The sequence below is a fragment of the Lichenostomus cassidix genome, chromosome 23 (genome assembly GCF_008360975.1).
Source record: "Lichenostomus cassidix isolate B80296 chromosome 23, HeHo_3.0, whole genome shotgun sequence".
Lineage (NCBI taxonomy): Eukaryota > Metazoa > Chordata > Aves > Passeriformes > Meliphagidae > Lichenostomus > Lichenostomus cassidix.
This window is the reverse complement of record NC_139503.1, coordinates 2,369,906-2,385,878: the sequence shown is the minus strand read 5'-3', so window position 1 is coordinate 2,385,878 and position 15,973 is coordinate 2,369,906. Positions and strand designations below refer to the sequence as shown.

The 15,973-nt window shown below is 45.3% G+C and overlaps 1 protein-coding gene across 2 annotated transcripts in view; it reads left to right on the top strand.

The window, feature by feature from the left end:
• The window catches only part of CSMD2 (CUB and Sushi multiple domains 2), a 301,010-nt gene that overhangs the window by 134,492 nt on the left and 150,545 nt on the right, over positions 1–15,973 (top strand). For both annotated transcript variants that reach the window (XM_085081419.1, XM_085081420.1), the window contains exons 7-8: positions 6,431–6,543; positions 14,103–14,180. In XM_085081419.1, the coding sequence (XP_084937545.1) occupies positions 6,431–6,543; positions 14,103–14,180 (191 nt within the window). The remainder of the gene's footprint in view (positions 1–6,430; positions 6,544–14,102; positions 14,181–15,973) is intronic.

Genomic DNA, 15,973 nt, shown 5'->3' with positions numbered 1-15,973 from the left:
TTGAGGGAACATCCCCTCCCTGCCTCCCCAGCCTCGCCAGTCAGTAAAAAATCCAGATTTAATGGGATTGAAGCGCATTTTTGGAGCAGCAAAGCCGTGAGCCAGGCTGCCCGTGCTGGGGCTGCCTGTTCTTTATCTGCTGATAAACACAGCCTGCCTCCTTATCAGCTCATCTCCCTCCCTGCCCGGGGAAAACAATCTCAGCAGCTCCCATAGCCGGGCGGGAAAGGCTGCAGAGGAAATTCTAATAAAGCTGTGGCAGCTTTCAGGGAGGATTTGAGATGCAGCAAGTGCGTTAGGTTTCCTTGTGTCGTGCTGAGTTCGGGTGGGTTTTGTCCTGAATGGAATCAATGTAATCGTGTTTGTCACCTCGTGGGGTGTGACTGGAACGGAGTGCTCAGAGTCGTGGGAAGCACTGTGGGGCTGGCACTTCCCTTCTGTTTGTTGGGGTAATTAGCAGCGAGAAGAAGTTTTGGGTTGTTATTTTATTATTTTAATATGGGGAGCCGTCTTGGTTCCTGATTGCAGGGAGTGGATCCAGCGCTGGCACAGGGATTGTGCAGGAGGAACAGTCTGGTTTTCCTTTCCTTTCCTTTCCTTTCCTTTCCTTTCCTTTCCTTTCCTTTCCTTCCCCTTCCCCTTTCCTCTTCCCTTCCCTTCCTCTTCCTTCCCCTTCCCTTCCCCCTTCCTTTTCCTTCCCTTCCTTTCCCTTCCTTCCCCTTCCCCTTCCCCTTCCCTTCCCTGCCAATTCTTGTCCCCAGCCCAGAGCACTTGGGGTTGGGATGAGTTTTAAAAACATTCCAGTGAAAAAAGAGACATGGAAACCTGGAAGCAGCACATCCTTCCAGGAGAAAAGCCTGCCTGGTCCAGGAGTTCATTTCCTTTTTTTTTTTTTTTATGGAATTCCTCCATCATCAGGGGATTTCCTGACGCTTCCAAACACTGTGGGCTGATGTTGGATCTCTCCCTGCACTTCCCAATCCCCTCCCAGGCTCTGGAGCAGAGCTCAGATGCAGCTCTGCCCCTCCCATCCCTCCAGCATTACAGAAAGAACAATCCCTGGCTCTAATTATTCATTTTCCTCGTAAAAGTCCATGGTGAGGAGACGTCTCCTGCGACCAGAAAATGAGGTCTAGAGGTGCTTAAGTCTATTTTGTTTAAGAGAGTAGACAAGCTCGAAGAAGATGTTCAGAATTAATGGTACAGCTCTCCTGATAATTTGAGGAGAGGTTTGGATGAAAAGTTAAAAACACAGGTGGAGGGAATGATAATACAGGGGGAGACAAAGAGTGCTGAGAGGTGTTCCTGAGATGTAGGGAGAGGGAAAAGAATCCTGGGGAGAGGAAAGAGGAATGAAGGATGGCAGGGAGAAAAATCTTGGGATTGGCAGGATGGGAAGGAGGAATAGAGGATGGGAAAGAGGAATAAAGAATGGGAAAGAGGAATAAAGGATGGGAAAGAGGAATAAAGGATGGGAAAGAGGAATAAAGGATGGGAAAGAGGAGTAAAGGATGGGAGGGAAAGGAACCCTGGGATTGGCAGGGAAAGAGGAATAAAGGATGGGAAAGAGAAATGAAGGATGGGAGGGAGAAAAATCCTGGGATTGGCAGGATGGGAAGGAGGAATAGAGGATGGGAGGGAAAAGAACCCTGGGATTGGCAGGATGAGAAAGAGGAATGAAGGGTGGGAAAGAGGAATAAAGGGTGGGAAAGAGGAAAGAAGGATGGGAGGGAGAAGAACCCTGGGATTGGCAGGATGGAAAATAGGAATAAAGGATGGGAGGGAAAGGAGGCTCTGGCCAGGCTGGGGTTGGAGCTGCAGCAACAATCCTGGAGTGCAACTGGGCTTGGATTGGGTTCAGTTCTGTGCCCTCAGCAATTCTGGTTAAACTGAGCATCCACAGTCATGGAATCATGGAATTCCAGGCTGGTTTGGGTTGGGAGGACCTTAAATCCATCCCATTCCACCCTCTGCCACCTCCCACAGTCCCAGGGTGCTCCAAGCCCCATCCAGCCTGGTCTGGAACATTTCCAGAGGTGATCCAGATGTGTTTTGCTCCTTGGATTTCCAGCCTTGACTCCTCCATCCATGGAAATGCTGCTGGAATCTCCCATCCTCCTCCCTGTCCTCCTCTTCTTCCTCCTCCTCCTCCTCCTCCTCCTCCTCTCCCAGCCACTCCAGAGGGTCTCACTTTGGGTTAAAAACAGCCAGAGCAGGAAAAGCTGAGCTCCAGGGAGAGAGGGATATTCAGTCTCCCAATATCAGGGAAATTCCCCCAAAATGTGTGTTGGAAGCCCCAGGAGGAGTCAGAGGTTATCAGGGGTTATCAGCAGAGATCCACGTGCCAAGGGGATGTCAGAAGAGAGAATTAATAAACAGAAAGGTTCAATTGAATAAACAAAAGCAGTTCAGGAGGGAAAAAAAGATAAATCATCCCCAGTGATTGTTTTATCTTTTATTTGAGGCTGGGGTTTGACTGCACCCAGCTCTGGGCAGCACCAGGGTGCACTCAAATTCACGTTTAAATCCATCATCTCCACGTGTTTCACTCAAAATAACAAAATTTCAGGTGGAATTCCTGCCTGTAGTCATGACCTTTTTCCTCCTGCAGCATCCACACCAGGAATCCTCACTCTGTTTGGGTCCTTTTAGGAAGAACTGATGGCTAAACTCGCGATGATCGAATTTCAGAGTTAAAATTTCAGCTCCAAATTGGCTCCTCCGTGTGCAAACATCTCCTCCTGCTCCCCCCACCAGTGCTTCTGCCTCACTTTGTGACACTTCATTGATTTTTTTTTTTTTTCCTCTTCCCTTCCTTTTCTTCCTCTCCGCGTGGAAACAAATTAAAGTAGGAATTGGGATTGTAAATAGATAATGGGATGTGAATGCAGAGTAATCAGTGCCATCCATGGACAGTCATACTAATTGTGCCAGGGGAGGGAGTGGGATAAATATTTAATGCCTGGAATCAGTGGGAAGAGCAAGGAAAGGAATAAAGGAAAGAGTTGAGAAAGGCACACTTCTTCAGTGCTTTATCTCAAAAAAAAAAAGGGGTTTTGATGGTATTAACACCTCTGGTTATGCATGAAAGGAATTGGAGGAATTGTGTTTGATGTGGAGGCTTTGGTTTCACTCAAGGGAAAACATCCCAGGTTAGAAATGCTGCTGGAAAGGATTTGGGATAAAATCAGCTGTTGGAGAGATGCAGTTTTTTCCCCAGAGTGTTCAGGGCGGGTTGGGGACAAGGTGGTGACAGCAGAGGAAAACACCAAATAAATCAACGAGGAAAATCCCAAAATCCCAAAATCCTGCTTCCTTCCTGCTTCCTGATCCTCCTTCCCATTCCCTTTGGGATCCATCCCAGATTTGCATTCCGAGGCCACACAGCTGTGTTCAGCTGTAATTAAATATTCCATTATCAATTAACTATTAATGCTGCCTAACGATGGTTTGAAACCTGGGGGAGCCTCGTGGTGAAAAGCTGCTGGGGAGCTGCAGGTGGGCACTGAGTTTTCCATGAGTTTTCCATGGAATGGAGAAGTGGGCACTGAGTTTTCCATGAGTTTTCCCTAAATTTTCCATGAATTTTCCATGGGATGGAGAGGTGGGCACTGAGTTTTCCATGAGTTTTCCATGGAATGGAAAGGTGGGCACTGAGTTTTCCATGAGTTTTCCATGAGTTTTCCATGAGTTTTCCATGAGTTTTCCATGAGTTTTCCATGAGTTTTCCATGGGATGGAAAGGTGGGCACTGAGTTTTCCATGGAATGCTGAGCTCCAGCCATGGTATTCCTTACCCAGAACATTTGAATTCCTTTTTCTCACCCAATTTGGGGCTGGACAAGGCCTTTCAGAGGATGGAATTCTTCATCCTGATGGATTTCAGGTGGGAAAGGGGAGAGGAAAGGGAATTTTAGAGGGAACAGAGTTGTGTGTGAGAGTCTGAGCAGGGAGGGCCTGGAAATGAGGAGGTTTAGAAATACTGGTGGGGATTTCTTGGCTGATTTTGTCATTTCCAAAAGCTTGCAATGCCTTGACAGAGGAAAATTTCCATGCAGAAAAGTCAGGGAAAGGTTTTCCTTCTCCCTGAATCCTCTGGTTTTGGTCACTTTTGCCTTGAGGAATTTTCCCTGCTGTTGCAAAGGCAGCAAGAAGTTCAATCCATTCATATTTCCCAGTTGGTTTTCTAGGTGTTCATTCACTGGGCTGGTGGAATTTTAGGAATTCAGGTGTTTGGGATCTTTGGAAGTTCGTGGTGAGATGGGTCTGGAAATTCATTTTCAGCCTCTCTCAGCCTGGAGAGGAGGAGGATCAGGACAGCCTGGATTTGATCATCCTGGAGGTTTTTCCAACCTAAACAATTCCAGGAGTCTGTGGAGATGAAGTGTCAGGGGATTAAAAACATAAAATTGGTGATAAAAAACAAAAGCAGGGGTGAGGGACAGGAGGAACTGAGCCTCACTCGGGCAGCTTTGGTTTCTTGTTCTCTGGTTTTTGTCTCAGGGAGTTGAATTCCAGCTCTGAGAGGGAAATTTGGCTCTGCAGAGGTGAAGGTTATTGATGAGGAGTTGGGCTGTGGTGCAGAATGAACAATAAAATGGCCTTGGGGGGTGGGAGGGTGAAGTTTGGGGATGTTGTCATGACAACCAGCCAGAGGAACTTCCTCAGGATCGATTTGAGGCATCCCATGTTTGATCCCAACCCCAAACCTGTCCCTTTGAACGTGGGTGTGTGAAAAAGGTTCAGATTCACTCCATCCAGCTGCCTTTGAGCTCCCAAAAAGCCATGCAGAATCCATCCAAACAGCCATGCAGAATCCATCCAAACAGCCATGCAGAATCCATCCAAAAAGCCGTGCAGAATCCATCCAAACAGCCATGCAGAATCCATCCAAACAGCCATGCAGAATCCATCCAAAAAGCCATGCAGAATCCATCCAAAAAGCCATGCAGAATCCATCCAAAAAGCCATGCAGAATCCATCCAAAAAGCCGTGCAGAATTCATCCAAAAAGCCATGCAGAATCCATCCAAAAAGCCATGCAGAATCCATCCAAAAAGCCATGCAGAATCCATCCAAAAAGCCATGCAGAATCCATCCAAAAAGCCATGCAGAATCCATCCAAAAAGCCATGCAGAATCCATCCAGAAAGCCATGCAGAATCCATCCAAACAGCCATGCAGAATCCATCCCTGCACCTCCTCATCTTCCTGAAAGAAACAGATTTGGGAAATAATCACTGCAGAAATGATTGGGAACCACCTGAAAGTTGAGTTTTCCAAAGGTTTCAATACTCAGGAAGCTGCAGGATCCAGCATGGCTCATCCAGGGGTTGGGTTGTACTGTAGGTGGCAGAGATGCATCAGTTCTGCAGCCTAATTACCCTGTGAGTTCATTAACAGGCCAGGAGGATGGGGCAGTTAATGAGTCATTAACTCCCTGCCCTTAATGAATGCTGCCAGTTCCAGCCTGGGGAAGGTGAGGTCACCTCTGGGTGGGGATGGAAGGATTTCCTAAAATCCTCTCAGATCTGCTAAAAAATTTGATAATTTTATTAATGAAATTATTTTGATTTAATAATTAATTTAATTTAATAATCAAATTTAATTTAATTTAATAATCAGATCTGAATTATCCTCTGGGTGGAACAGAGTCCCAGAATCCTTCTGCCTTCATCTGGAAAATCTGAAAAATGTTGGGAGTGCCAATAATGGGTGCTGGAATGCCAAAAAAGGTGTTGGAATGGCAATAATGGCATTTGGTTATTAATGGTGGTAATAATGGCAGTAATTTTTGGATAAGTGATAGCTGGTGATTAAAATAATGAACTCTCATTAAGAGTAATAGGGTTCCATATGAGCTTTGGGCATGGTGATGTCACCATGTTAGTCCTAAATCCCAGGCTGAGGCTTGGCAGGGGACAGAACTCAGCCAGGCATTGTGACCTGGAGTTTCATGATGCAAACAAGCCTCATATTTAAAAAAAAAAAGAATCAAATTATAAAGAGAGATGAAAGGGTTCTGCATCTTCCCACCTTGGTTGCTGGCTGGAATCTTCCTCAGCAAAAATAAAATAAAATAAATAATAAAATTAAATAAAATAATGATAAAATAATGTAATGAATAAAATAACAAACAAAGCAGCTCTTGCCATCCTTCCCCCTTCCTGAGCTAAAATCAACGGAGTTTTTTGTGGTTGAGTTCACCAGCTGTGAAGAGAGGAACTGGATGAGCTTGGGAATGTTCCTTTGCCTTAGGAAAAAGGAATGGAAAACCCTGAAATGACCATCAGGAGCTCCCAGATGGGATGTGGGGCTGGAATGCAGGGTGGGGGGACAGGACTGAGCAATTCCCAAATCCCTGGAGGAGCAGGCTGGCCAGGAATGGTGGGTTTGGGGATGCTGACAGGCTGTGCTGTTGGCTGTTTTGCAGGTTCACTGGGATGAATTTGCCTGCCCCTGTGATCAGCAGCAAGAACTGGCTGCGGCTGCACTTCACCTCCGACGGCAACCACCGGCAGAAAGGCTTCAGTGCTCAGTACCAAGGTGAGGGAGCAGGGAGCCCTGCATGCTGCTGGGGTGCATCTTCCAGCTGAAAAATGGAAGATTTTATCATTTAAAAATTTTACGATTTATTTTGTTTTTATTTTAAAAATTTTGGTTTAGAATTTTAAATTTTTTTATGATTTAAAAATTTATTTTTAGGCCTCATTGTCCTATCAGAAAGTCAGTTGTTTGTGGGGTTAATGGTGGGTGCTGGGAATTCTGAAAAAATGGAGAATTTTTATCATTTAAAAATTTTGTGATTTATGTTGTTTTTATTTTAAAAAATTTATTTTATAATTTTAAATTTTTTATAATTTAAAAATTTATTTTTAGGCCTCATTGTCCTATCAGTTATTTCCTGTCAGAAACTCAGTTATTTATTGGGTTAATGGTGGGTGCTGGGAATTCTGAGTACAGAGTGTGGTGCAGAGAGTGCTGGGAAGGTGGAAGGAACTCCCAGCTCCCTTGAATTATCCCTCTGGATTTCCAGCTCTCTCTGATAGACTCCAGGGTTGGATTTATAGGGGAAATCCTGTGGCTGTGAGGATTGGTGGAGCAGAGCCTAGACCTGAACCCAAACCTGAACCTAAACCTAAACCCAAACCTAAACCCAAACCTAAACCTAAACCTAAACCTAAATCTAGACCTGAACCCAAACCTGAACCTAAACCTAAATCCAAACCTAAACCTAGACCTGAACCCAAACCTGAACCTAAACCTAAACCTAGACCTGAACTCAAACCTAAACCTAAACCTAGACCTGAACCCAAACCTAAACCTAAACCTAAACCCAAACCTAAACCTAAACCTAAACCCAAACCTAAACCTGAACCCAAACCTAAACCTGAACCTAAACCTAGACCTGAACCCAAACCTGAACCTAAAACTAGACCTGAACCCAAACCTGAACCCAAACCTAAACCCAAACCTAAACCTAAACCTAGACCTGAACCCAAACCTAAACCCAAACCTAAACCTAAACCCAGACTGGTTTGTGTTGGAAGGATTATTTCACTTCCCTGCTCACCTTGAACCTATAAATGACTTTAAATTACCAGGAAAAAAAAAACCCTTTTGTTGTTCCTGGAACAGGCAGTTCCCTTTGGATGCTTTTTCCCTGGCTGGCAGCAGCTCTGCTCTCCCTAAAACTCCTGTCTGAGTCAGCCTTTCTCCCTGCACACAAATTCAGGCTGAGTGTTCTAATTTCCCCTGATTAGATAAATGTCAGGGGGTTCTCCTCTCGCGCAGGCAGCGCTGGCAGAGGGAATGAACTGGGACTGGAGTGTTTAAAAATGTTTAAAAATCCACTTAACTCCCTGCTCCTGAGCTGGAATGGAGACAGGACCTCAGCCCAGCTGCTGGAGGGAACCTGCCCTGATTTTCCCTGCTGGTTTGTGGGGAGTTTGGCAGTTATTTTCTGTCTTTCAAGGCTTAAAACAAAAGCAAAACAAGCAGCAAAGCAGTAAAACCTTCCAGGGGTGAAGGGGAAATGTCTGTAGGACAGGAGATGTTGATCATCACTTCACAAACCTCCCTGCTGGGGAGCAGAAAAGCCTAGCAAAGTGAGGGCTTTGCTGCCCTTGTGAAATCCTTGCTCACTTCTGGCACTTTGGCTAACTAGAAAAGCATTCTGGGAATGACTCAGCTGAACCAGAGGTGAAAAATAAAGTTAGATAATTGTAAAACAATGATTGGAACAATCAGTGCTCCCAGTGGGGCTGTGGTTGGTCACACCTGATGCTGTTCCTGTCTGCTCTGTGGTGTTGGTTAAACACATTTGTTGTGCCTCACAAGGATGGAAACTCAGAACAAACTAACAGTTTAAAAACCCTGGATTTTTGCAATAAAGTGTCTTCACCACACCATGGTGGAGCTGGTGTGTTTAAGGCTGTAACCCTTCCCCCAGCCCAGCCTGCACATCAATATTTCACCAGAGACAAATCCCCACAAAACAGGCCATGTCATTCCACGGGAAGCACAAAATGCATTTTTCATCAGCAGAGCTGAATCAGCCCAGGCTGGGCCAGCAGAGGGAAGGCAGGGTTTGGCTCTGCTTTGCTGTCTGTTCCCCACAGCCATGTCTGTACATCTCTGATGAGCCCCCTGTGTCCCCTGGGATGAGCTCTGGCTTTGCTGATAATCTGTAAGAAAACAATTTCCCTTGCAGCTTGTTTAAATTGATCCCCAGTTGTGCAGAACACCTTCGTCTCCTGTTCCTTCTCCTCTCTCCCTAATCCTGCCTTCATTTGGAAATCACTTTAGGAATGTAAAAGCCAAGGTTAGATGCAATCAGGCTGTGGAGAGAGTTGGTTTGGGGTTTTTTTTGGTGTTGTTAAACACAACAAATTTGTTCCCTACCTGGGAGAGTTCAATATTTTCCCCTTTTCCCTTTCATTAAGGTGAATCTTGATTTTTGCAAATGCTTTCTCCCCATTGCCTGTGGAAGGGAATTGAAGGGACTGTGAGAAATCCATGCATAGATTTTTTTTTTTAATTTCCTCCTCGTCCTGCCTCCTCAAAAAGAAAGAAATAATGTAGAAGGAAAAGGAAGGAAATAATGTAGAAGTGTTTGTGTCAGGTGAGGTGGCAGCACCTCAGTGTCCCCTGTCCCCTCTGTCACTGGGACTGGGACTGCAGGGCTGGAATTGGAGATTCCATGCTGGAATGCTGCCCTGGCTGCTGCTGCCCCTCCCTGCAGTGTTTTTTGGCAAATTTTGGCTCCCTGACTGCTCTGAGCTGATTGGTACCAACACAGAATTGCAGATTTATTGATCTCCCCGCCCTGGCTGCTTCACTTCCCTTCCTTGGGAGGAGATAAATGGGATGAGCTCCAACCCTGGCACAGGACAGATCTTCCCCTCCTCATCTTGGATCTCCCACTCCTCATCTTGGATTTTTCCCCTTCTCATCCTGGATCTTCCCCTCTGTATCTTCAATCTTCCCTCCTTGTCTTGGATCTCCCACTGCTCATCCTGGATTTTTCCCCTCCTCATCCTGGATCTTGAATCTTCTGTGTCTTGAGTTTTTTCCCTCTTCATCTTGGATCTTCCACTGCTCCTCTTGGATCTCCTTCTCCTCACCTTACCTCTTCATCTTGGATTTTCTATTCTTCATCTTGGATTTCCCAGTCCTCTTCTTAGATCTTCCCCTCCTCCTCTTGGATCTTTCCCCCTTCATCCTGAATCTCCCACTCCTCATCTTGGATTTTTCCACTCCTCATCTTGGATCTTAAATCTTCTGTGTCTTGAATCTTCCCTCTTCAGCTTGGATTTTCCACTGCTCATCTTGGATCTTCTCCTCCTCATCTTACCTCTTCATCTTGGATCTCCCACTCCTCATCTTGGATCTTCCCCTCTGTTTCTTGAATCTTCTCTCCTTATCTTGGATCTCCTACTGCTCATCTTGGATCTTCTGTTCTTCATCTTGGATCTTCCACTCCTCATCCTGGATTTTCTCCCCTCCTCATCTTGGAACTTCCCCTCTGTATCTTGAATCTTCCACTTCCCATTTTGGATCTCCCACTGCTCATCTTGGATCTCCCAGTCCTCCTCTTTGATCTTCTGCTCGTTATCTTGGATTTTCCCTTCTTCAGCTTGGATCTTCATCTCTGTATCTTGAATCTTCCCTCCTCATCTTGGATCTCACCCTCTTCATCTTCCCTCTTCATCTTGGATCTTCCACTCCTCATCCTGGATTTTTTCCCCTCCTCATCTTGGATCTTCCAGTTCTCATATTGGATTTTTCCCCTCCTCATCCTGGATTTTCCCCTCTGTATCTTGAATCTTCCCTCCTCAACTTGCATCTTCATCTTGCATCTTCTCTTCTTCATCTTGGATCTTCCATTCCTCATCCTGGATTTTTTCCCCTCCTCATCTTGGATTTTCCATTTCTCATCTTGGATTGTTTCCCCTCCTCATCCTGGATTTTCCCCTCTGTATCTTGAATCTCCCCTCCTCATCTTCAACCTTCCCCTCTCCATCCTGGATCTCCCACTCCCCATCCTGTATCAAACCCTTGTGCTGCAAAGGGATTTTTACCTCCTGCAGAACCTCCTGGGCAATTCTGGGCAATTCTGCAGCTTGTGCCAGCTCTGATCCCTAAAGATCCATTCCTCAGGCTGCCAAAAAAGAGGGATTTTCCCTAAAAGTCTCATTTGGGGGTTGTTTCTCTTCACCTCCAAGAGGCAGAACCCCTGTGAGCACCCTGCAGACTCATCCCAGCGGGAGGGAGAGATCCAGGCAGGATCTGTTACCAGCAATTTCCCCAACAAGGAGAATTCTGTTCGTGGAATTGATTTTTTTTTTGTTGTTGCCGTTGCCGAGATGCTGTTTTCCAAATTAAAAATAAATAAATGTCTGCTTAAATTCTCGTTTAGAGCAACATGAGGAGGTTTAAGAGGAACAGCCCAGGCTGCCTGCCGCGCTGGCAGAGCTTTGGGATGTCATCCCTCAAATCTGACAGGATGCTGAGTATTCCATTAGATCTGCTGGATGTGTACGAGCAGCAAAACCCTCCAGAAAGCAGAAATTTCTGCTCATCCAATTATCCTGACACAGCCCTTTGTAGTGCTGCTCCACATCCCAATTTACAAACAAAGTAGGCTCTCAAATCCCCGATTTTCGAGGGCAGAGAGCGGTGGGGAGAATTGTTCTGATTTATTTAATTAAAAATTAAAAAAAAACCAAAAAAAAGAAAGGCAAGTGGTGCTTTCTGTAGTGCCTGGTTGTGATCTAAGTGGAGTCATTTGTAAAGCCTGACTGGCACCATTAAGCTCCAAAATGAAGGATGGAGAGGGGAGGAGGCAGTGATCCTTCTTGATCAGCTCCTCCTGGAAGGGACAGGATGCAATTAGGGGAGAAGTCATTCCTCAGGAATAGCTGAGCTGCATTTTGGGATTTGGGGAGGAGTGAGGGGTGTCTGCTGCTTGTTCCTGTTGCCCCAGGGATTTATTTGGGAAACAGGTTTTCCATGAGACATAGGTTTGGGGTGCTTGCTGGCTGGGATGACTCTGGGATATCCTAAAATGTGTCCTGGAAAAATGTCCAAATTATGAATTCCCCATGCCAGGGAATCCTGGAGTGGTTTGGGATGGAAAAGACCCTAAAGCTCCTCTCATTCCCCTGTTCAGGAACAGCTTCTGTTGCCTTCTTTAGGATTTGGGATGTTCAGCCCTGGGGAAATCCCATTGTAACATTAGTGGGACAATATTTTGTGCTGATCTTTCCAAGGATGTTTTATGGCGTCCCCATCAGCTCTGGGGGGTTCAGCAAAGCTTTTCTTGGCCTCTAAATTCCCTTTCTCATTCACAAATCACCCGAGCTGAGCTTTTCCCACGTGTGGAGAGTGGGAGCATTCCCTGGGGACTGGATAACAGGAAGTGTGGAGAATCCCAAAATGAGGATTATTGGCCAAAAGCTGCTCTGTCACCCACTGTGCCCCAAAGCACAGCCACAGAGTGTGACTTAGAGGCTGCAAAATCCCAAAACACATCCTGCCAGAGCCCAAATTCTGCTGTGGATACTTGGAAATGACTCTGTTGGGTTGCCTGGGAGGGAATGTTGGGTGGGATTTTGGGGTTATCCCTGTGTCTGCCTGGAAAAAGCTGGAGAATCACTACAGGACAATCTGCTGATATTTCAGTTGAGGCAGAAATAGGTTTTTTACCCCCAAAATGTGAGCTTTGATAACCCCAAGTCCTTCCTTTGATCACACATCCATTAAAAACTTCAGGATCAGGCTGGAAATACCCCGAGGTTCCCATCCACCTGGATTTTTGGGATATCCCAAAACCTGCTGCTTCCCTTCCTCCTGCTGCACTTTCGGGTGGATTTGGACTAAAAAGAAAACAAGAGTCCGATTTGCTTTGACAGCAACCTGCTGTTAATTAGTTTTCCCCTCTTAAATTAATAAAACCAGGCAGCTCCCCTGAACAGATTGAAGCTGCTGAGGAAGACAGCAGCAGCAGCAGCAGCTTTTCCTCATGAATATTTCCCAGCTAATGGCAGCCCTGGGTTTGAAGTTTTTGCTGCTTTATTTAAAGAGAAAGCCAAAAGCTGGGAGTAAATGATGAGTGAAAAGCTTTTCTCTCTCCAAGCAGCACCTCAGGTGAGCTTCAAGGAGCTCTGCCTGGCTGAGGCTCCTGCAACAGATGTTCCAAACAGGCTCTTTTGGAGCCCAAAAAATGAAAAAAATCATGATTAAACCCACCCCCCTCCTTAGTTACATGGGTAATTTTCCTTGACAGCTTTGTCTCTGGAATGTGCTAATTTAGGGATGAAAGGCTGACAAGACTGAGGAGGGTTTGAAGTGGGAGCTGGGATGGTTTTCTCCACGGATAAAGGATGGGAAAAAAGTCCCAGGAAAGGGTTTGGGAACTTCTCTTCCCCCAGCTCAGCCCCTGAACCAGCAGGGAGTTATCCCAGTTGTGTTATCCCAATTCCAGGTGTTTGGAATTGGAAAAATTGGAATTTATCCCAATCCCAGGTGGTTGGAATTGGAAAAATTGGAATTTATCCCAATCCCAGGTGGTTGGAATTGGAAAAATTGGAATTTATCCCAATCCCAGGTGTTGTTTTATCCCAATCCCAGGTGTTTGGAATTGGAAAATTTGGAATTGGAAAAATTGGAATTTATCCCAATCCCAGGTGTTTGGAATTGGAAAAATTGGAATTTATCCCAATCCCAGGGGTTTTTTTGCCCCCAGATGGCTCTGCCAGTGTGGGATTTTGTGTCAAACCCTGAGAGTTTTGTGTAAAATCCTCAGCAGCAGCAGCCAAGTTCCCATCAGGAAAACAAATTGCTGCCTGCTGGGGAAGGATGGGGCTCTTGGAGATGGATGGAATTCCTGGTTTTTCACTCCTCTCCTGGCAGAGGTTTGGAGCAGGGAGGGAATGGTCACACCTTGGGGAGAGTCCTTAATCAATATTCCTCTTGGCCAATAATAGAGGTTGAATTTTGATATTTCTCTTTGCCAGTAATAAGGGTTTAATTTGGTTTTCCCCCCTATTTTCCTGCCTTTTTAGGATTATAATAATTTATTATAATAATAATAATATAACAAATTTATTATTTATTAATTATTATTTCTTTATAATAATAAATGTATTATTTATTAATAAGTTTATTATTATTATTATTATTATTATTATTATTATTAGGTTTTATTCTTATTATTGCAGACCACATCTACAGTTTTCAGGTTGGAATAGCTCTGCTGTTTAATGGATTAATGGAATAAATTCCTGCAGCAGGAAAACTGGGAGGAAACCAACTCAGCCTTTTCCTCTCAACATCCCTGGAGTTTCTCAGAACTTCCCTTTTTTCTCTCCCCCATTTTCAGTGCATCACAGAGGGATGAGGGGGTTAAACCCCATTTTTATCTTCAAATTAAAGCTCTCCAAAACCCTAAAATGAAAAATAACTCCCTGCTGGTGTTGAGAGCTCAGGATAAATTGGTTCACCCATCAGGAATGATGCAGGATGTTGCACAACTGCAGCTTCATTTTCCCTTCCGAATGAAAACTCTAAATTTCCTCATATTTTATTTTCCATCCCTGCAGTCAAGAAGCAGATGGAGCTCAAGTCCAGGGGGGTGAAGCTCATGCCCAGCAAGGACAACAACCAGAAGACATCTGTCTGTAAGTTCTTGGCTCTTCCTTCGCTCTCTTTTGGATAACATTTCATTGGATTTTCCTGTAATCTCTACAACTTCTCCACTCTTTAAATTTCGGGTGTTTTTCCTCTCTCTCTCTTCCCTCTGCATTTCTGCATCACCTCCTCCTCCTCCCAGTGCTCTATTCACAAGTAAATTCCATGGACTAACTGGTGGAATTGGGGGTTGGAGTGTGTGGATTTGGTTGGTTCTGTGCTCCAGGACAGTCTGGCTTTGGACTCCTTTCAGTGGGGGAAAAAAACCCAAAGAATTTTGGAAATGGGGTTGATGTCATGGCTGTGAAATAAGGAGTAGGGATGAGGAAAAACAGGGAAAAAACACTTAGAAAAATTCCAGAGGCAGCAGCAGCGTCTTCTTCCTTTTCCTGCGTGAGTTTTGTTGGATTTTCCCTGCGGAGAAATCGTAATTCTGGGTTTGTAACGCTGATTTTTCGGGTTCAGTGGTTGTGTTTCTATTAAAAAAACAGTGGTTGGTGGCTCAGGGGCAGGATGTCCCTTGTCACTGCTGTGTGTCCCTCTGCCAGGTGGGAAATCCTCCCTTTTCCCCAAAAAAAGCAGCAGCAAAACCTCTGGGTTTGCTCCCTGAATCTTCTAAAATCAAACAGGAGGGATCTGCCTTGGGTTTAATGTTTTCTATGGATTTAAATGGGAGCAGGAGGGAAAATTTTCCCAACTGGATTCCAGGAAAAAGGCTGGAATTGCTCATCTGGTTGCAAAGCTCTTTACCCCCAGCAGAGAGGAGCAGTTTGGATATTCCATCCTGTTGGATTTTGGATACAAAACCCAGAAAAATTGGATTTGAGTCATTGCTCATGAGTGGTTCCCTCCCAGCTCCCAGGAGAGGTTGGTAGGCTCTGGATTTTTGGGATTTACCCAGCAAGGTAAACACCAACCCAAAACCTCCAGAGCAGAAAACATTGGAGGAACATCCAGGAAAAATTTATTCCATTTTACAGGGAAAATTTATTCCATTTTAAAGGGAAAATTTATCCCATTTTAAAGGAAAACTTCACGTCCAACATGCATTCCTCACCGAGGAGAATTTAATTGTAACAAACATCCCAATGCACTGAACTGAGTGGGAAATTCAGCTGGAAAATCCCCCTGGCTGGGTGTGTTTGGCTCTGTGGTGTGGATTTTGGGGAATGTGGGGAAGGGAGGGAAGGAAATGTGGTGTTTTGTAGCATCAGAGTGAATTTTGTGGTGTTTGGGTCTGGAGATGGGTTGGATGGAGGAGTGGGAGTTCTGTGTGCGTCCAGCTCGGTCCAAAATTGCTTTGCAAAGTCGTTTTTTGGGGGTGGTTTGAGCAGTTTTGGGGTCTCTGTGGAAGTTTGTGGATCCTGGGGGAGGCTGAGTGTGTCCATGGGGTGAGGATTTGGGGAGAAGCTTGGCTTGGCTTGGGTTTGGGACACCCTGGAAAACCTGGAATTTCGGGAATGGTTGTGAATCTGCACCTCCAGAGCCATTCTGGGATATCCCAAGGTGGGAAATTTGGGGTTCAGGATTCCCCAGGTGGAACATTTCCAGCTGGGTTTGGTGTTCTCCAGCGTTAGGCCCTCGCTGTGCCCTTTTCACAATTTTAATTTAATTTTAATTTTAATTTTCACGTCTGGGTCAGCATCCCTGAGGTCCTGGGATCACTGAATCCTTGATTTTTTTGGATGCTGGAGGATCTTTGGGGGTTGGAAATGCAGCCAAACCTGACTGGGGTGAGCTGTAAATCAGCTCCCTGCTCTCAGACCTGGATTTCCTCACTTTT